Source organism: Acomys russatus, chromosome 13, assembly GCF_903995435.1.
Source record: "Acomys russatus chromosome 13, mAcoRus1.1, whole genome shotgun sequence".
In the NCBI taxonomy this organism is placed as follows: Eukaryota; Metazoa; Chordata; class Mammalia; order Rodentia; family Muridae; genus Acomys; species Acomys russatus.
In genome coordinates, this window is record NC_067149.1 from 48,844,116 (window position 1) to 48,865,423 (window position 21,308).

At 41.6% G+C, this 21,308-nt stretch overlaps 1 protein-coding gene across 1 annotated transcript in view; it reads left to right on the forward strand.

The window, feature by feature from the left end:
* Positions 1-21,308, forward strand: part of LOC127197400 (alpha-2-macroglobulin-like) — a 41,532-nt gene that overhangs the window by 16,612 nt on the left and 3,612 nt on the right. Inside the window, exons 17-31 of the mRNA XM_051155298.1 lie at positions 91-175; positions 1,388-1,514; positions 4,408-4,636; positions 5,346-5,472; positions 5,954-6,075; positions 6,483-6,534; positions 11,137-11,220; positions 11,887-12,063; positions 12,436-12,523; positions 13,331-13,487; positions 13,742-13,816; positions 15,052-15,232; positions 18,144-18,373; positions 20,447-20,665; positions 20,821-20,948. Coding sequence (XP_051011255.1) covers positions 91-175; positions 1,388-1,514; positions 4,408-4,636; positions 5,346-5,472; positions 5,954-6,075; positions 6,483-6,534; positions 11,137-11,220; positions 11,887-12,063; positions 12,436-12,523; positions 13,331-13,487; positions 13,742-13,816; positions 15,052-15,232; positions 18,144-18,373; positions 20,447-20,665; positions 20,821-20,948 — 2,081 coding nt within the window. The remainder of the gene's footprint in view (positions 1-90; positions 176-1,387; positions 1,515-4,407; positions 4,637-5,345; positions 5,473-5,953; positions 6,076-6,482; positions 6,535-11,136; positions 11,221-11,886; positions 12,064-12,435; positions 12,524-13,330; positions 13,488-13,741; positions 13,817-15,051; positions 15,233-18,143; positions 18,374-20,446; positions 20,666-20,820; positions 20,949-21,308) is intronic.

Genomic DNA, 21,308 nt, shown 5'->3' on the forward strand with positions numbered 1-21,308 from the left:
CTGCTTCAGATGCGAACACAGAAAAGTTTAATTCAGGTGAAAGGAGGTGTGTATTGGGGATGCACTAATGGGTGGTCATTTCCTTTGTAGGAAATGGGCTTAAAAGTGTTCACCAACTCAAAGATCCATAAACCCAAAATCTGTGAACGGCACAGAGGCGAAGACGATAGAGAAGGTTAGTGCCTAAAATACTGAACCAAATAAGACAAAATTTTAAAAACAAAACATGACCAAAATTAACAAAAGACTTGATTCAGATATATTAAGGCTATTGCACAGTGTTTGTGACAATAGAAGCTCAAATCTGATACTGACACCTCTCCAGCAAGTGTGAGTCTGCAGAGCACAGAGGTGGATTATGAACATGGCCTAGGAGAAGTGCTGATCCAATACAGGCACAATGTAAAGAAAGAATAGACTCCAAGGAGTCAGAAAATCAACTACCAACACCCTGTCTCTGCCAGTAGAGACGAGGGGGCTGAAAGAAAAGGGAAGGTTTTCATCAGTCTGTAAAAACTGTAAAAATGCTCAGAAAGCATCTTCTTCAACAGCCCAAAGGACCAGTGAGCACTCTTCACTATTTTTGGTTATGTAAACTGTTTCTTTGCCAAATCCTAGTTGGCAGCGTGGATTTAGTATTATATTGTTATGTAGTGACTGGATACATTAACTGTGGAGAAAAGGAAAAATCTAGGAAAACGTTTGGTGAGAATCTGTTTTCTATGTGAAATTTACTACAGAGAATCAGATACTTTATAAGCCATAGAATCCTTTATTATTAAGACTTACAGGAAGCTTATTGTCATTTTTCCATGTAGTGCCTGCCTGTCAATGTGTCTATAGTACATTTTCCCCTAAAGGGCGTGGCTGCCAGATGTTCACCAGTACTTCAGAAGTAGAAAGTGGCTGCCTGACCTCCTGAGTCAGTGTGGAGGACATAGTTTTTCTATCCTCGATTCCTCCGTTGCTGTAAACTGCTTCTCAAAGCCACTACCACATTTTTTTTCTTTGCCAGATGAACATGTCAATGGCAACCCAGGCCACTGCCCTTCTCCTCCTCACCCAACACCCCAGGCCTCTCTCTCCACTTCGCAGATGGGCAGTAACTCTCTGGGATTCCACAAAAGCTTCTCTTTTGCATGCAATTCAAGGCTTTCTGCCACACTTCCTCCATTCTATGCTTGGGATTTTCTCCCCCACCCCCACCTCAGCTCAGTTTGTTCTAATACCTCTGAATTAGGTGAAGTATCACATCCTCTGAGAAGCCTTCCTGGCTGTCCGGATGTCCTTTCCTGACTCCCGTCTCACCTTCCAGATCTTTCTGTGGTATCACTTTGGTAGCACAGCGTCCTGTGAACTCTATCTTTGTATTTATTACCTGCTGCAGAGCCCCGTGTGGCCTACCTCGTAGGCCAAAGCCTCATGGATCACTTTGTTGGGGCTGCAGAAGCTCCCACGGAGACTATACGGTCCTACTTCCCTGAGACGTGGATCTGGGACTTGGTGGTTGTGAAGTAAGTAACTTATTTTTATATAAGATGTAGAAATATAAATCCATCAAAGTTTTTCAACTTTGGTGAGTTTTCCCCTTCGAATGTATATATTTAGGATTGTTTGGCATGGCGTTTTACTAATGTTGAGCAACATAGAAGCCCCCTAGGCTACACCGATTTATAAGTCCTTATTCCATCCTAAGTGGGGTTGTTGTCTGTTGCTTTTTCAGGTAGCCTGTTACTGGTGTAGAAATGCAAACACACTTTCATTTGTGCATCTGACAGTATCTCTGAGTTTATTTATTAGTTCTAAGAGTATTTGTAGTGCTCCACTGAACAAGAGCCGGGGAGGGTTCCTTATTTTATGCTGGGTTCTACAGGCAATGCTTTTGGGCTTTCTCCATTGGTTATAATGCTAGGGGGCTTTCGTGAGCAGTTTGTATTATATAGAGAAATTTTCCTTCTATACCTACTTCATTGAGAGTTCATATCATGAAAGAATGTTGATTTTTTTGTTTTGTATTAAGATATCTATTAAGATAATCGTGTGAGTTTTACCTTCTAGTCAGCTAATGTGGTGTGTCTCATTGGTTGCATTGCTCTGCAATCAATGATCACTGTACAAGCCTTTGAATGTCCTGTTGGGTTCGGCAGCTATTATTCTATTAAAGAGTGTGGGTCTTTGATTTTTTAAAATATTGGCTTATAGTTTGATTCTCTTTTGAGCTTCTTCTCTGACTTTGATAGCTGAGTGAGGCTGATCTCTACTGCCATTTTGGGATGTCTTTGAGTGGCTGATGTTAATTCTTCCTTAAATTAGGGCAATCGGTGAATGAAGCAGTCTAGTCAGAAAAGACACACAATGTGATTTTTGTGCTTTTTAGAGTTGTTGAGTCTTGTTTCTTAACCCAGCATGTAATGTGCCCTGAAGAGCCCATGTGTACATGAGGAGAATCCATAGTCTTCTGTATAAGTCTGCTTGGTTGTTTTTCAAGTTTATCATTTCTTCATGGGATTTGTCTGCATGTTGTGTCCATGGTTGAACATGAGGTATTGCAATCTCTTACTACTTAAAAGACACTTCACCAAGTTGGATTCTAGAGCAGTGGTTCTCAGCCTTCCTAATGCTGCAACTCTGTAATACAGTTCCTCATGTTGTGGTGACTTCCCAACTACAAAATTATTTTTGTTGCTATTTGATAACTATAATTTTGCTATTATTATGAATCTTAACATAAATGTCTGTGTTTTCTGATGGTCTTAGGCAGTGTCTGTGAAAGGGTCTTTCAACCCCCAGAGGGGTCATGACCCACAAGCTGAGGACCACCATGTGGATGCTTCTCAGATCTTTGCGCTTGTTTGGACCATCCTATTTGTCACTGTGGTCACAGGAGCTTGGCGTTTACCGAGATCTGTCAGTAAATCTCTGCCTTGAGACAGATGAGATGGAAACTGATCCACTGGGACAGGAAAGGAAACCCTCTGCATTTGAAGTGTTTGTTCCAATCCCTCCCTTTCTCTTGGAGAGTCCAGAATCTGGGTTCACACTGCAAAGCAGAGGAGAGGGTCTGTGACAGTGTTCCCAGTCTTCTCTGTACTGCACATATTTCTCATTACTCTTTCAGTCCCTACTCCCAGAGGGGTCATGGCCCACAAGCTGAGGACCACCATGTGGATGCTTCTCAGATCTTTGCGCTTGTTTGCACCACCCTACTTGTCACTGTGGTGACAAATATCTTGTCCTTTTGCTTCCCGAGACAGGCAAGCTCTTCAGCTGTTTCAGTCTGTCTCTGGGACCATCAGTAGAAGGAGCAGTCTGGAAGGCCCATGTAGCTGTTCAGGTTCCCGGAGTCTGTGAGCTCAGCAAAGGCCTGACTCCCCGGGGGAAAACAGTGTCACTGGGTGTGCAGTCAGACGTATCCCAGGACAAAACCAGGAGCTGAATGTTCTTCTTTACTTTATCCTCTTTGTGCTTAGCCCTGAAAGAGAGGCACTGGTCACGTGTGCACATCTGTGACACATTTTTTTTCCTGTTCTCCATGGTGTCAGAGATCTTGTGAATGCAAGCACCACTCATTTCCTACTCCCCCAACATCCGAGACAGATGATTTAGGAGGCAGGTCAGACCCTTGGACAGTACTTCAGAAGTTGAAATGCTTAATGCATTCACAAATCCCTTCCAAGGAGAAGCTAGAAGCTCATTTTTTCACTGAAGGAAAAACCAGAAGCAGAATAGGGGGAAAGGGCTGCCTTTCCATTCAGGCTCCTGGCAGTGGGCTAGCAAGGAGTCCAACTCTCAGAGAACAATGAGGCTCAAAGAACCCCTTCTAAAGAGAAACTGAAAACTCTCATCTGATTTTTCCAATTTTAAATCCTATTGCTGTTTTCAGGAGAAATTACTGTGTTGCTTACATCTTTTGAGTCAGAAGTAAAAACTATTAGAAAAATTTAATTACAAGATTCTGGAAAGTAGACATAAGGACCAAATGCAAGTGAGCATCTTACATATTAAAAATGATCTGCTTCTTTATTGATAAAAGGATAGGCTACACTTAAGATAATTCAGGCAAATAGACACCGTAGTAGCAGAAGTTGTAACTCTAAACCCATCCTAGTAGGGCTGTATTTTGTAACAGAAGTTGAGAACAATATCAGTTACATTCACAGTTTATGGCTATGCTTTTATGTAAGAGATTTAGCTCTAATTATCAGGAAATGATTATGATATGGACTTACTTGAAAACAGAAGAAATGTCCACCATTTCCCCACTGAAAGTCTTAGCTTTGCTCTTCAGTTACCGATATTTCTACTGAGTACATTTAAGTTATGACCATTAGGGTCATTTCTAGGTCTCTCTCGTAAGGGGATTTATTTAGATCTCATTTCCTTTATTTCATATCTCACCCCCTGCAGCTCAACAGGAGTGGCTGAGATGGAAGTGAAGGTTCCTGACACCATCACTGAGTGGAAGGCTGGGGCCTTCTGCTTGTCCAACGACACTGGACTTGGCCTCTCCCCTGTGGTATCTCTCCAAGCCTTCCAGCCCTTCTTCGTGGAGCTCACGATGCCCTACTCTGTGATCCGTGGAGAAGCCTTCATGCTCAAGGCCACTGTGCTGAACTTCCTCCAAACATGCATCCGGGTAGAGATTTATTTCCTCAATTGAGCACAAGCTAATTAAGTCACATTCGTAGAAATACCAAGAAGGAACAACAACAGCAAAAGAATAAGTAAAGCCCACCTGTTGTCTATACAAATTCAGTCAACAGAGAAAGAAACTGTGCTACACGTATTCATATGTTGTGAAAACAGGCATCTCTAAGAACTAACCTACATAGACAGGTTTCAGACATTGATCATAATCCTTTCAAGTTAGGTTGGCTGTGCAATAGAAAGATTTCTTACGTGAGCAATCATCACCTTCCCCCATCCCATGTTTTAGAGTTTGTAGATCCACCTTTTGCATTCTTATATATCTATTCATTATATGTAGCGTCATTTAAAAGCTATGTTTGTTTGTTTGTGTGATTCTGTTTGTGCGTACATTTGCTTGTGTGCATCTCACCTCTGTCAAAACCATAACTATTTATAGATTTTTGTGTAGTGACTGACCCTTCCAGGTCCCAGCAGCAGTGCTCACCCAGGCAACATTTTTTCACTATCTTACTTCTGGTTCCAACAAGCAGCCCTCCAGGTGCTGAGGTTTATCTCTGAAACGCTAGTAAATGGACCACACAATACTGGGTCTTTATTTGTCTCATTGACGTTAGGCAACCGGAAACCTAGCCATCTCCAAGCATGCTTCAGTTTAACAATGGTCTCCTTCTGCCCCTAATCTTGCTTCTTTCCAGGTGGCTGTGCAGCTGGAGGCCTCCCCTGATTTTGTAGCTGCCCCAGTGGAGAAGGAACAAACATCTTACTGCATCTGTATGAATGGGCGGCATACTGTGTCCTGGGTAGTAATCCCCAAGTCATTAGGTGAGCAGCGGAGTCCCAGAAGAGCAGGAGTCCCAGTCAGACCTTTTAAACAGTGCTCCTTCTCAAGCCCCCTCCACCCCCACCAGGCAAAGATCCTCCACCCCACCCCCAAGAGGGAGGATTGTCTTTCTTTGATAGAATGGCAAGCACTTCCAGGTATGCTGGTGCACAGCCACAGTCCATCACTTAGAAGGCTGAGACAGAGTCTACCATGAGATCAAGGCCAGTCTTGCCCACATAATTTGAGCCCCACCTGAAATAAAACAACTTAGCCACAACAAAAAGAAGCCCTTCCTTGTAAGACAAGGGTCTAAGGGTGCCTGGCTTCTTCGCCTCCACCTGAGTGTCACTGACCTCGATGGATGTCTCTTCCATTTCCGCTCTATGTTTTTATGACTCTAGAGCTTCGTAATTCTGAGTTTGCAAGCGAGGACAAGGGGGAAGCATACTCATATCTGCTTGGTTTTTCTTTTTCTACCAGGAAATGTGAATTTCACTGTGAGTGCAGAGGCACTCAACTCTCAGGAGGTATGTAGGAACAAGATACCAGAGGTCCCTGGACTTGGAAAGAAAGACACGGTCATCAAGTCCCTGTTGGTTGAAGTAAGTGACCCTGCCTAGCTAATGAGGCACCACGCTGAGTCACAGAAGAGTGACCTCAGTTGGGAATCTAATTAGTTTTAGAATTTCAACTCTTCTAATGTTGACTCATGTGCAGCCCAGAATAAGATTTATAATAACATAAATATGTAGATACTGTGATAACCATAGTAATATATGTATGTTTCACAAATTTTTCATCTACCATCTATCTACTATCTATCTGTCTTTCAACATCTCTTTTTATCTCCGTCCCTCTTGCTATTTCTCTTTATTAGTCTTCACTCATTCTCTTATATAATACCCCAAATTCTTTTCACTATGTGGGACTCTGTGGTCCCCAAATCAACAGCACGCATATTAATAAGATCGATGCATTTTGTCTTAACTTTTCTTTCTTTTGCCTAAAGCCCGAAGGTCTAGAGAGCGAAGTGACATTCAACAGTCTGCTTTGTCCATCGGGTAAGCCTCAACCACTGTAGTTCGACTCACCTTGACTAAGGCTCATATAACATTTGAAGTTCAAAGATTGTTTATATGTTCTCTGTGGGATGAAACCTGATGTGTCATCAATACACGTGACGAGTAAGTTAGAAAGTAATTCCTGAAGAGGCCAGGGTATGGCGGATATTGCCTGTAATCCCAGCACTTGGGATGCTGAGGCAAGGGGATCAAAACAAACAAACAAACAAACAACAAACAACAAACAACCAACCACCCATTATTCAACAAAAAAAGGTTTCTTGCAAAGACAAGGATCTAGCTCTTTTTGTGTTTGGACCGATAACTCATTCTCTGGGCATCAATTTTTGAAGAGACCCTCCTTTTCTCAGTGTATTCTTTATTTTTCATTGAAAATTGATTGTCTACACATGTGCGGGTTGATTTCTCTGATCCCTATGCTTTTACAATGTTCTTTCTGTGTATAGTTCGATGTAAATATTATGTGATTTTAATTACGTCTATTTTTAAAAACGCGTTTAGATACAGTGTAATGCCTCCAGTTCTGTTCCTTTCACTTTTAATCACCTTTGCTATTTTTTTTTTCATTCTCCCAGATCCATTTTAGGGTTGCCTTTTCATTTTCTATGAAAAATGATCATGAAATTTGGAAAGAGTTGTGCTAAATCTATAAACTGATTTGGGTCATACAAGCATTTTTTACACTATTTTTTTCTAACCAATGAGCAGGGGAATAGCTTTCCATTTATCTGTTTCCCTTTTAGTTTCTTTCAACGCTTCTTTCCCAGGATCTCTTTTTCTATCTCTTGTAACTCTTGGTTGAATTTATTCCTACATATTTTCTCCCCCAAAGCAACTACATATGGGATTGTTACTTAGAGTTCTTTTAGATTGCTGTTTAGGTTTTGTATAGATCTTGAGACCTATTTTTATTTTATGAGTGTTTTGTTTGCGTGTGTGTCTGTGCACCATGTGCATGTGCTCATGGAGGCAAGAAGAAGGCATTGGCCACCTGAGACTGGGTGACAGATGGTTGTGAGGCACTATGTGGGTACTGGGAATCAAACCCAGGTCCTCTGGAAGAGCAGCCAGTGATCTTAACCACTGAGCCATCTGTCCAGCCTCTATTCTAGTTTCTTCTCAGGTAGTTCATGGTGAACACAGAGGCACTGCTGATTTTGAACCCTGAGGTGTTGTGTTCATATACTACTTGCTATGACTTTACAGTGGAGGTTTGGGCACCCTGCAATCCTCACGGCACAGTGATGATTTCACTTCTCCCTTCACGCTTTGGATGATTTTTTTTCTTTCTTATTCTTGTCTTATTGCTCTTGGCAATGATCTCACAAAAATTATTTAGAAGTATTCCATTTTTAATGTTTTTTTTGAGGACCCGGACAGGTGAGTGTTATTTCTTCTTTCGATAGTTGATTGAATTCAATAGTACAGCACTATTGGTAGATGTGAAACAGCAGGTGTTCCTAGCTAGTTCCAGATCACAGAGGAAAGGTTTTCAAAATCTCACCGTTGAGTGGGTGCCCTTATTGTGTTAAGGGACGTTCCTCTACACCTAATTTGGTGAGGGCTTTTTTTTTTTAATCAAGAAAGTATTTTGAATTTCATTCAGATTCCATTAATAAAATGGTAGCACTTTGATTGCTCATTTTGTCACTGTGGCATATTACATTGACTGGCCTACGCTGACCAACACTTGTATCCAAGGGACCAATCCCAATGGATCATGGCGGATAACCCTTTAAGCGTGGCATCGGACTTAGCTTGCTGGTATATTACTGATTATTGTCACACCCCTTCCCGCATCCATTTCAGCATTTGTCATTATTTGTGTCTTTTTTTTTTTAATATTTTATTTAGGTTTAATCTATGTGCATTGGTGTGAAAGTGTCAGATCTTGGAGTTACAGACAGTTGTGAGCTGCCATGTGGGTGCTGGGAATTGAACCCAGGTCCTTTGGAAGAGCAGGCAGTGCTCTTAACCACTGAGCCATCTCTCCAGCCCTATTTGTGTCTTTTATCTTAGGCATTCAAAATGAGGTAAGGTGAAATCTCAAGGTAGACATATTGTTATGTCCAGAGATCAATGCATCTCTCAACCCTCATCAGAGAAGCTTCTATTTGCAATAGATGGTGATTAGCACAGAGGCCCAGACAGTGTAATGCCCAGAGAATCAGAGATCGCAGAATGCTCAGCCCTCAAGGGAACATACACACTGCACCCCCACCCCCCCCAGAATCTCTGAGACCACTGTGGAAAAGGAGACAGAAAAAGTATAAGTGCCAGAGGTGGCGAGTGACTTACAAGGAAGCAGTGTCACAGCAGAGCGAAGCAGGGCAGCTGCATGTATGTGCTCACAGCAACTGCAACGGCATGTATAAAGCCTGTGCAAGCCCATGCCGGACCACATCCCAGCGTGGAAGTGTGCTGGCCACAGTCCCTCCCCGGGCTGTCAAGAAAATGGAAGATTTTAGATGCTAGGATGGGGGGAACAGTTTTCTCTAAGAGTGTGGCCCCTGGAACACCAGCCACACTCCAGTGGATGACCACACATCCAAGAATGTTTGGACAGAACAAGTTGGTGTTGAAGTGAGAGAAAAAAAAAAAAAAAGACATAGTAAAGCAGATTTGGGGAAGGTTGGGAGTGTATGAATATGATTAAAGTATGTTTTATGAAACTCTTTTTTTAAAAATTTATTTACTTTATTTATTGCATATGAGTGCTTTACAGAATAGGGCAGCAGATCTCATTATAGATGGTTGTGAGCCACCATGTGGTTGCTGGGAATTGAACTCAGGACCTCTTGAAGACAGATGGCGCTCTTAACCACTGAGCCGTCTCTCCAGCCCACGAAACTCTTTAAAGAGCTATTTTTTCTTTTTAAAAAAACTAGCCAATGTTAGCAATTTATATTATTATTATTAGTGTTAACATTAGTATTAGTATTACTCTATCCAGGAAGATAGAGGACACTTTAGAGTACTGAGGCCTTCTGCATTATTGCAATACAGCCTGTATCACTTCATATCCTTTAATATTTGCGTATGCACTCTGCTTTGGAGAGACATGTATCTTTGCATCCGCTATTTTCTCTTAAAGAATGAGTCTCTGTATAATGTCTTTGATTCTTTGCATACATTCTTAATTTATTTTACACGATAGAAGTGCCATTACCCCATTTTATTTCCTGTTCCGATATGTGTCCTGAAAAGGCAATTGCACTGTAGCACCGTATAGTGAGGTTTTTGTATTTATCCATTTACTCCTGTTCTGTCTTTATAGTGGGCACTCTAATCCTTTTCCCTTCGAGGTGCTTCTTGGCAGGCAAGGCCTTCTCCACATGTTAACCATTCCTAGCACCGCAGAGGCGTCATTTCCTCCACTCCCAACGTCTTCTTTGTGGTCTGACGTTTTCCTGTAGGGTGCTTTTAATCCTTTTTAGATTTCTTTCTAGTTACCATAAGGCATATATAGAGGATCTTCCTTATAGCAGTATGTCTCAAGCCATCCTCATCAGAGTATGTGTGGTCTACCTGTCACGTCGCCCTCAGATTTTCTATGAGTTGGGACCATGGTGGGCTGGCTCCCTGGAAAGCAACTTAGAGTGTCAACTGAGATGAGTGTCTCTCTCTGGTTGTCTCTTTTCCCCTGTACAAACTGTGGGCTTGGGGGGGGGGCACTCTGTCAAGTTGTGCTAACCTGCAGAAAGTGGAGATGGAGTGATTAAATTGGCATCATATTTACCCTTGTGCGTTGGGTTCTTTTCGGTTGTGGGCCACCCCCTTCACGTGTCTAAGACTTGTTTCTGTGTCATGAATTTCCAAAGATGCTCTAGTCCCTGAAGAGATGCGGGCTGAGCCTGGCATGGGAAATAGTGGGGCTTAACATTTCTGGTTTCATCATGTTTCTCTCTAGTTGTTATTACTTTATTTTAAGCGAGCCAAAAATATTTTCCACTTGCTTATTTTTATTCTATCTTTGCTTAGAGTATTTTCTCTCTTGCAAAATTACTGAATTAACTTTATAAAAAAGCTACATAGGAAAATGACTATTATACTTTCCCATTTTACCTTTATGTATAGTGATTTTCTTTTTAATGAGTTGCATACTATTCACCTTCTCACTCTTATTTTAGAAGTCATATCTGAAAGAAAGAATGTGAAATTGTAGAATTTAGAAACTTCTAGGGAGTTTTTCTTTGCTTACACACACACACACACACACACACACACGAACCTTTGTTGGATTTGCTTTCCCCCTTCATGATTTTGGAGAGAGGAGCTGTGAGTGTGAATGCTAAAATGGGTGCTCTTGTCCCGAGCACACTGTGCAGGCTGTGGGGTGACTGCTCAGCTCCCGAATCTCACTTCACACCACGGGGGAACAGGTGGTTTGGGATGAAATTCTGAATACGTCCTATTCCTAGTAGGCCCTAAGATCAGAACAAAAACTTTTATTTTTGAAAAGGAACAACTTTTCAGCAGTAGCTTACATTTAAGGTGCAATGTTCGTTTCTGGGCCATTGACGTCTCTCAAATGCTTGGGGCAGACCTGCCTTTCTGTAGCTGCTGTGCTTCTTCCCCTAGGGGCAGAGGTATCTGAACAGATAACCCTGAGGCTGCCGCTGGAAGTGGTACAGGACTCAGCCCGAGCCTCTGTTACAGTGCTGGGTGAGTTCATGCCCTAGAGAATTAGGACATTAAGTTTTGCTGTATTTGTGTGTGTGTGTGTGTGTGTGTGTGTGTGTGTGTGTGTGTGTGATGTTTGTATTTACACAGCAAAAATTGCTTTTGCTTTGTAATTTTTAATTTGTTAATTAAAATATAACTGCATTTCCCCCTTACCTTTCTTCCCTCTAATGCTGTCCAGTGCCCCCTTGTACACGCTCTTAAGTTATTACCTCTTTTTAAAAAATTGTTGTTACGTATGCACACACCTTCCTAAATATATTAATACAACTGCTCAATTCATCCAGTGTTATTTTTTTATTTTTCTATAAACATTAATTCAAAACAACAACAACAAAAATGTGGTAGTACACACCTACAATTCCAATGCTTGAGGCAGGAGGATACAGAATTTGTGGCCAGCCTAGGTTGCATTGCAAAACCTTGTCTTAAATACATACATACACACGTGCATATGTACAAACATACATACATTCACATGCATGAGCTTGTAATTTTAACTTTCCCTTTTTGGATTATTGTTTCCAATAATCCTTCTGTCCTCTCTGTGCCTTTTGTGAACTTACTCAGTTTTTAACATGACTAATCACTAACTTCTTCTTGATATAATTTTAAATTTCATTATTTCCCATTGCTTCCATTTTCTAGGAGATATATTGGGTTCTGCCATGCAAAATACGCAGGATCTCCTCAAGATGCCTTATGGCTGTGGAGAACAGAATATGGTTCTGTTTGCACCTAATATCTATGTCCTGGATTATCTGAATGAAACACAGCAACTGACCGAGGAGATCAAGACCAAGGCCATTGACTATCTCAGTACGGGTGAGTGCTGAATAAGGGACTGGAAGTTGGCAGTTGTATTGTTCAATAAGGTTGAATTATTCATAATTACTACTGCGTATTATCCCACTACCATAATAGAAAACACTAGCATGGTTTCTTTCATAGGAACTATCTATTCCCTAATAAAATATTATGAACTCAGAACATATATATATACATATATATCACATATATATGTGTGTGTGTATACCAAAATTATATCTATAATGTATATATGATATATAGGATATTTATAACATATATAGAGATTAAAATTTTTAAAATTACAAGAGATGTCAATCATTTTAATAATCTTTCTGGCTTCCATGGATCCTCAACCTGCCACATTGTTTCACTAACCTTCCATTACAGGCTACCAAAGACAATTAAACTACAAGCACCAGGATGGCTCCTACAGTACCTTTGGAGATAAGGATAGCAGGAGTGATGGCAATACCTGGTAAGGAGAAGCCAGTTTCTTGAGCTCTCATTTTGAATCAGCTCTTTACAGGCAGTCCCCTAGTCATACCAATAACAACTCAGTTAAGACATATGTTATTAGAACTAAAGTATAGAGGAATGTACCAATGTTCGCAAGTTAACAAGCAGAGAGCTTGATATTCAAGTACATGTATGTTAAATGTGTCTCTAAAAGTCATTCTGGTCATGCTATACCAACCTGTTCTTTCCTAAAACGACTCTCCCCTAACCAAGAATCTTAAAGGGATATGGTGACCAAATCACATGACTTCTAGATAAGCCATAGCAACTTCAGTTTATATCATCTTTCTTGGGTCATGTTTATCTCAAGAGAGGACAACTTCATTTACATGGGAAAGAATGAAGGATAGAATGGTGCAAAAATCTTATTTTTACATTCCCAAGTAAAAGCAAATTTAAAGTCACTGCATATAAGAGTTGGACACGAGAGGATGACATTATTTACGCAGTATGGCAAGGCACCTTTCCAGGGGAGGGCCAAGAACCATCTCATGCTGTTTCACTTTCAGATTGTATAAATCTTTTGCCTTAGTTCTCTAAGAACTAAAAACAAAACAAAACAAAGCAAAACAAACAAGCAAGCAAAAAACCAAGTGTGTCAGAAATCTGTAGATTCCTTATGACGGCTCAGGCAAATTCTAGGCCTAGCAGACTTCTCCGGGAGACTAAAGGAGATGAGGGAGTGATGTATGAGGCACGTTGTTGACATGAAGTGGGTCTAAAGTCATTGTAACAGCACACATGCAGTTGCTTCGATCTCACCCAGGCTCACAGCCTTTGTACTGAAGAGTTTTGCTCAGGCTCGGAGATACATCTTCATCCATGAAGAACACATCACCCAAGCCCTCCTCTGGCTCTCCCAGCAGCAGAAGGACAATGGCTGTTTCAGGAGCTCCGGGTCCCTGTTCAACAATGCAATGAAGGTGAGTCATCCCAGAGCTCATTTTTATTTACCCATTATGAGAGCTGTGAGGACAGAGATGATAGGGTAGAAATTACCGACAGGGCCATTGAAGACTTGGACACCACCAAGAGAGAGAGACAGTAGAGTTCATACTAATTGTGATGTGCCATCTGTGGGAATGCTGTTATAAGTTCCACAGCACAGCAGGATAAAGATAACTAGTTAACAGAATTCTCAGAAATGCTCAGATCTTTTCCTCTTGCCCATTCACAGGGAGGAGTAGAAGATGAAGTCACCTTGTCTGCCTATATCACCATCGCTCTCCTGGAGATGTCTCTCCCTGTCACTGTAGGTACCACCTCATTCCCTGTCAAAAGATGGTTTGGGGTGCAACAAAACCCTGTCCGGTTGTCTGAAGCTTGAGCTTTCTACATGCCATGTGTCAGCTTTCCTTCTACGCAGTACCAATGCTTCCCAAATCCATTTGCTCCATCAAAGAAGGAAGGTTTACATTTTCTGAGGGAGGCAGCTGTGCTGTTTCTCTCCTTCGGCCATTGCCACTCCCTAAAGAATCCTAAAGACGTAGCTAATACCAGATTGATAGTTAATAGTAGATTATTTATTTTTCTACTTTTGGGAATTTCATACATGGATCCGATAACATACAATCATATCTACCTCTCCCTATTTCCTTCCTCCAACTCCCCTCCACATCTACTTCAACACAGCCCTTCCCAACTTCATGCTTGCTTAAAAAAAAAAAGTAAGCCACTGAGTTCAGTTAGTGCTGCTCATATGCTCATGGTGTGCGGCCATCTACTGAGACATGGGGCTCTGACCAGTGGCTGCACTCTTGAAAAATAATGGTTCTCTCTTCCTCCAGAAACTACCAAGTACCAAGAGAGTACCTAATGTTGGCTGGCTTGATCATGGGTCTTGGGAAGGTAGCCCCAGCTACTGCAAGCTCATGAATGTGTTAGCCTTATAATATTCATGTTACAATAAAATGTATCTGTTTGGCCTAGGAAGCCAATAACTGACACAAAGAGATTGATATGTAATCCAAAACTGCAAGCACTCCGCTGGGCAGAATCTAAACTGCTACTAATTTAACAATAAACTAAAATAAACTATTCTAATCCTCATAACCTCCAAATACCCCAGGCACTTGCCAATCTGATCCTCCTCGTGCGGCTTCTCTCCCCCAACTCTCCCATCAACTGTCCACTCTTAACTGTCAACCACCCCAGGCTCCTACCACCTCCTGTGGAAGTCCTGCCTTCCACTTCCTGTCCTTCTGCCCAGCTGATTGGCTAAACAGCACTTTATTGACAACTACTACATCCACTCAAGGCATTCCTCCACAATAAGATACTATGTCACAACATTCCTCCCTATCCTGTGGCTTTTATATTTTTTCTACCTCTTCTGTGGTATTTCCTGGTTAGGTGCTATTTCTTCTATGGATAAGAATGAATTGGAAAAAACTTTATCTCCTGTGCCATGTTCTACTCACTGGGCTCACCTGGGAATGTCAGCAGCTTTGTTCACATAGCCATTTCCTTTCTGCTCTCCTTTCACAGCATCCTGTTGTGCGCAATGCCCTCTTTTGCCTGGACACAGCCTGGAAGTCAGCAAGGGAGGGAGCCCATGGCAGCCATGTCTACACTAAGGCACTGTTGGCCTATGCATTTGCCCTTGCTGGTAACCAGGACACAAAGAGGGAGATACTGAAATCACTTGATAAGGAAGCTGTAAAAGAAGGTGAGAGCACATCTGAGGTCATTCTCCTGCCAACATCCTGTGCACCAAAACAAACAAACAAACAGCATCCATAACAAAAAATCCAACCCATAACGCAGAATGTCCCTACACTGCCTTTTGCAATCTTGGTCCTCTCTGCTTCCTACCATCTATCGTCCAGATACCTAGGTATCTATCTGTTCCATATAAAATTTTTTAAATTTAGGACTTCAAAAATGAAACCACATATACCATGGACCGTCTCAGTTGTGTATACATCCTTGGGAATGGGGGTTCTTGAAGCGTAGTGGACAAAGATAGGCAAAGTGACAAACAGACCAACTCAGGGGAAAGTTTAAGTCTGAGTGTATTTTGCAGGCAAGCAAGCTAGGTTTTTATACATATTTTTTTGAATGGAGAGTGTTTTTGTGGTTACATTTTTTCATACAATTTAAAATACAGGATGCAGAGTAATAATGCTGTCATATATGTTGAGTCATCATTCTTAAGTCATTAGATTGGTGTCAGGATGCATGTGTCCTCTTTATCAAAGGTCAATGTTTTCTCATTATGCCAAACATCTGTGTGTCATGACAGCTTTTTCTTAGCTCTTCTCGTCACTATCTGGAGCTTTCTTAAACACTTTATTTGTAAGTCATAATATAAACTATTAACTGGTGATTCTTAGCCATGTTTGTTTTAATAAGTGGAGCAGAACCTGAGTGGCCCTTGGCTGCAGTCCGAAGTTAGGGCGTCTCCTAGTAACAGTTACATTTGAAAAGTTCTGATATGAAAACAAAAACAAAGGCAGAATATTCCAAAACAAGAAGGCTGCAATCAGTTAGTTACTCCTGGCAGGAACATCAGACCCATTCCAGGAGGCTCTCCCTGGGTAGGGGTCATCATCTTGGATTGTGCCGTATCATTTGTCACACAGACTCCACTGGAGGGATTGTGACATACATATCCAAAAATAAGAAGCATCATGTGTGGTAGTGAGAAGCTCAGCCTTGGAGAGTCTCTCCAAAATAAAGTACGTGTATGGAGCTGGGCAAACCATCCAGTAACTGGCAGTTCTGTTCCTCCATCTGCAAACAGGGGTAACGTTTGCTCTATAGAGTTGTCCTAATGAGTGAGTAATAAATGTAAACATTTAGTGGAGTCTGTGGCATGTGGTGTACATTACAAAAGCACCAGCTGTCATTACTCCTAAGGTGTCCATTCCTCATCAGCATGTGACCCTTACTTGGTGACCTCATAAAAAAGTTATGGTGTTTTATCTCATTACACAAATCAGTCATGTTGACCAATCTCTCTATTTTCAAATAAGATGTTCGCATATATCACAGTTTACGTGACAAGTTAAAGAAATAGAGACTATAATGCACATATCCAATAAAATTGCCTTAGTGTCATTAAATGTTTCCAATATGTTGAGAAATATTTCAGATAATGCAAAAGTCAGAAAGAATAATTCGAAAATACCTAAGCACTTCATTTCCAATATAAGAAATAAAGTACTACCCCCAATGCATAAAAAATATCCTATGTTTCATTTACACTTCTAGAGGTTAACATTATTTTTTTAATACTTACTATGTATACAGTGCTATGTCTGCATGCCAAAAGAGGGCATCAGATCACATTATAGATGGTTGTGAGTCACCATGTGGTTGTTGGGAATTGAACTCAGGACCTCTGAAGGAGCAGTCAGTGCTTTTAACCTCTGAGCTATCTCTCCAGTTCCGGTTAACGTTATTTTAAATTCATTGTCACAATTTCTATTTATATGTATATATGCAGTATATACCTATGTATTTGTTGCATGTGATCCATAAATATTTTTAATTGTATAAAGTTTCCATCTTTATATATGCAATATCATACCTGTTGATACTTCAGCAACATGTTTTCCTTTTGATTTTAAGATTATACAAATAAGTCTCCCCAGCAGTGCTTGCAACTTTGCTTTATTAATTTTCATTTTTTAGTATTTTATTTAATTTTAATTTATGTGCATTGGTGTGAGAGTGCCAGATCTTGGAGTTATAGACAGTTGTGAGCTGCCATGTGGGTGCTAGAAATTGAACCTGGATCCTTTGGAAGAACAAACTGTATTCTTAACCACTGAGCCATCTCTCCAGCCCCATGCTTTATTAATTTTCATTCTTTGTTTTTAATCTTGCGACAAAGTCTTCTTAGGTAGCCTAAATTAGCTTCAAACTCACAATCCCCCTGTGTCAGCCTTCCAACTCCTGGAATGACAGGACATGTGCCTCTACATCAGACTTACTTCCTGTCCCTTGTTGACATCCACAGTGGATGCCTAGGTGCCCATCTCTCTGTGTACATGCCAACTTCTCCAAGTTGCACTTCTAGAAGCGTGATGACTCACTATAAGCCAAGCATTATTTTATTTGTTGAATTTTGCTAACTTGCTCCCAAGGAGAAACTGACTTTCTATGACAGTTCTTGTCTTTTCCGCTCCTTAACAGCCATGTTAGCTTCTGGTATTCTAAAGACACCAGTATAGCTTACAATCTAATGAGTATAAAGTTTTCTGTGTGCTCTCTGATTTGCACAGGAGACTTCTCAGAAAAGGCGTTGCAAGGTATCTGATACATTTTAATTAAGCTCCAGGTCACGTCAGAGACACAACACCCACAACCAGTGAGAGACGTTTCTTCCACCACACAACTGGAGTAGCTATCTTAAGTCATGGTGGTTAAGGCGCTTGTGCCTCTACCAACACTCCCTGCCTTTACTGGACTGTAATGTCCAATTCACACTTACACCAAAGGGAAATTGGTTTCTTTAAGACTGGAGAGGTTACATCGGAAGAACAAGCCTCGCTTTAGCTCCGCCTTGGCTACTTTCAGACAACTGCATATAAATAATTAGCTACTCACAAATATCTTTCCCTCGCTTTCAGACAGTTCCATCCACTGGACCAGATCTAAGAAACCCAAACCTGCAGTGCCTGTGGGTCTTTGGTACCAACCCCAGGCCCCCTCAGCTGAGGTAGAGATGACTGCTTATGTGCTCCTTGCTTACCTCACCAACCAGCCAGCCCCGATCCAAGAAGACCTGACCACCGCCGTGCTCATCGTGAAGTGGCTCGCAAAGCAGCAGAATTCCCACGGTGGCTTCTCCTCCACTCAGGTCAGTGATTGGCCAGAAGCTTTGACTTCGTCTTTAGTTGGTGAAAAAGATTCACCAACTAAAAACACACATGAGAATAAAATAGTGGAGGTGACTAGAAGGATTACTAATATACAGAGATAATGGAAAGAAATTCTAGGGCAGCTAAAATGGAATCTTAAACAATGCCATCCCACCCCATCCCTGTATTGCTGTGCTCTCCTGGTTTCAGTAAGAAATCTATGTGCCTACAGCAGTACTAGGCCACCAGAAGATAGAAGGAGAGGTTACCAACATTCTTCTTGAACACTAAGATGCTCTTTTGAGCTGTTAATGGGAACCCCTAACTCAACATTCACTCCTTGCAAATGCATCCATTCATAGGTCTGTGTTTAGACTAGACACTTTTGATGGCCCCCAGACTCCTCTTAATACACAAACATGCTTATTAGGAACATAATGGGATATCTTTACTTATCCTGTCTCTTAAGCTCAACTGTACACTTATGCATCTAAACAACGCATAAACATTTTCAGAGAAAGTAGATGTTAGCATACATTCTCTGTAAGGGAAAAGAGGATATGGAGAAATACAATCTTGCCCTTTTCTGTTGTATTAAAAATAAAATTATTTTGCCACATGAATGAAAAAAATTAATGACATCATCAAAATGCTTTTCATTTATTTATCAGAAGTCAATTACTTAAATATACCTTCCCAACTCCGTGTCAGTGGCTCTGAGAACACGGCATGGCGAGGGGGAACTGAGCACAGGTGGCGTGTTAATGAAAAGGGAGAGCCACACAAGAACAGCAGTACAGCAGGAGGGTGTTTGTAAGGAGCCCCCTTCGCTTCCTTTGGAGAAACTGAAGGCTGACTCTGAGCAGTTACAGAAGCCCTTGGCTTCTCGTTGGCAGAGGAGGATTTAATTTGGGAAGGGGCCAGACCAAGCTCAGGCTGGAAAACAGCAGATTGGGTGGTCAGGAGGGACCTCATAAGTAAACAGCTGCCGCCGACAAAGTATTCCACTCCTGTCACACATATCTTCTATGTCCCGCATCACACAGGTTTAGATGGGAGAGAAGGAGATCAGTTTGCTGATGGACTTGTAGGCATACAACCCAAGGTGATAGCTGTGATGCTATGGTCCTCTTAGCCATCTGAAGGTTATAATCAATCCTTAAAGATTTAATATCTAGGCGAGGAAAAGTACAAAAGCAGAAACCTAAAACCCTTGTGACTGCTAACAGAATTCTGGGAAATAAGAGCGCCCTTTTCATTCCATAACAAAATACCAGGGAGTAATTAATTCTACAAGGCAAGGAAGCTAATTAAGCTTACAGGTTTGGATACCAAAAGTCCAGAGAACGTGTCAACATGTGAAATAAGGCTCTGCTGTGGGCTGCCTTGCCTGATGGCTTTCCCACCTTATGGTAGATGACTGTGGAGAGAACAAATGTGGGAAGACGATGATACTCCATTTTAAAGCAGGGGGCCAGAGATCCGTGTAGGGCCAGAGTTGATCTTTCATACTCGCAAGAACTCCCTGGGATTCCCAACAGAACGTAATCCCTCCCAGGAACCCTATGGCCAATGATTTAAAAAGCATTAGTTACTTTTCTGCTGCTGTGACAAAATGCTACCACCAAGGCCATTTATAGAAGAAAACATTTATTTGACTTATGGTTCCAGAGCGATAAGCATCAGTCATGGAGGGCAGGTGTGGCAGCAAGGGACAGACATGGTGGCAGGACCTAGACACTAAGAGCTCACACTTTGAACATCAAGCATGGGACAGGGAGCAGCGTGGCAATGATGCAAGGCATTTTACTCTCAAAACCAACCACCAGTGATGTCACTTTCCTCCAGCAAGGCCACACCACCTACATCCCCAAACAGTGCCACCAACAGGGGAATAGATAAGTATTCGACTATATAAACCTATGTGGGACCTTTTAATTGAAACCATTATGACCTCCTAGCTTTGATCCACCTTCCAATAGTGCCACTGGGGGGGGCTAAGCTTCAGACTTCTGAGAACAAATCACTCCTGAACGTGATCCCTGACTGGGGTTATTCCATTCTTCTTTCAGGACACAGTAGTGGCTCTCCATGCCTTGTCCAAATATCGAGCAGCTACTTTCACAAGAGCTAAGAAAGCTGTAAAGGTGACCATCCACTCTTCAGATGTAGTTTTAAAAAAATTCCAAGTGGACAGGGGCAACCAGTTATTACTACAGAGGGTCACATTGCCAACCGTGCCTGAGGATTACACCGCAACGGTGACAGGAGAAGGATGTGTCTACCTCCAGGTGAGACTCGGGCAGAGGAGAAAGGTCGCCCAGGAATCGCTGTTCCTGTAAAGGCATAGCTCGGCCAGCAAATGGACAAGTCAGAGAAAGAGTTGGGGGAGTTGAGGAAATCCTGAAGAAGGGAAAAATAGACCTCTGTCTTTGATGCTCCACAGACATCCCTGAAATACAACGTTCGCCCAGAAAAGGAGGAGTTCCCCTTTGCGTTAGCACTGCAGACTCTGCCCCAGACTTGTGAGGGTCCCAACGCTCACACCAGCTTCCAGATCTCACTTAATATCAGGTTAGAGCCATGTTTATAATTTGGGGCCGAGGGAGGGAGGAAAACAACCCATTCTCTTACCAGAACTTGTCACTAAGCCAAAGCTGTTGGATAGCAAACATTTAGATCTATTTTAAAACTAGATGCTCTTTTAAGTTGGTAAGGTTGGGGTGCTCAGCAATGGAGCTTGTGTTGCCCGTCATGTATCTTCAGAAGTTAGTTCCATTGAATAATTACTTATTCCTGATAGCAAATAAATGAGCGATGCCATCCTTTGTCTAGCACTTGAATTTCTTCTATATAATAAAATCTTTTAGTAATCTTGATCTTTACAGGAAAAAAATTCTTGGAAGACTTAAATAAGAGGAAGTAACACCTCTT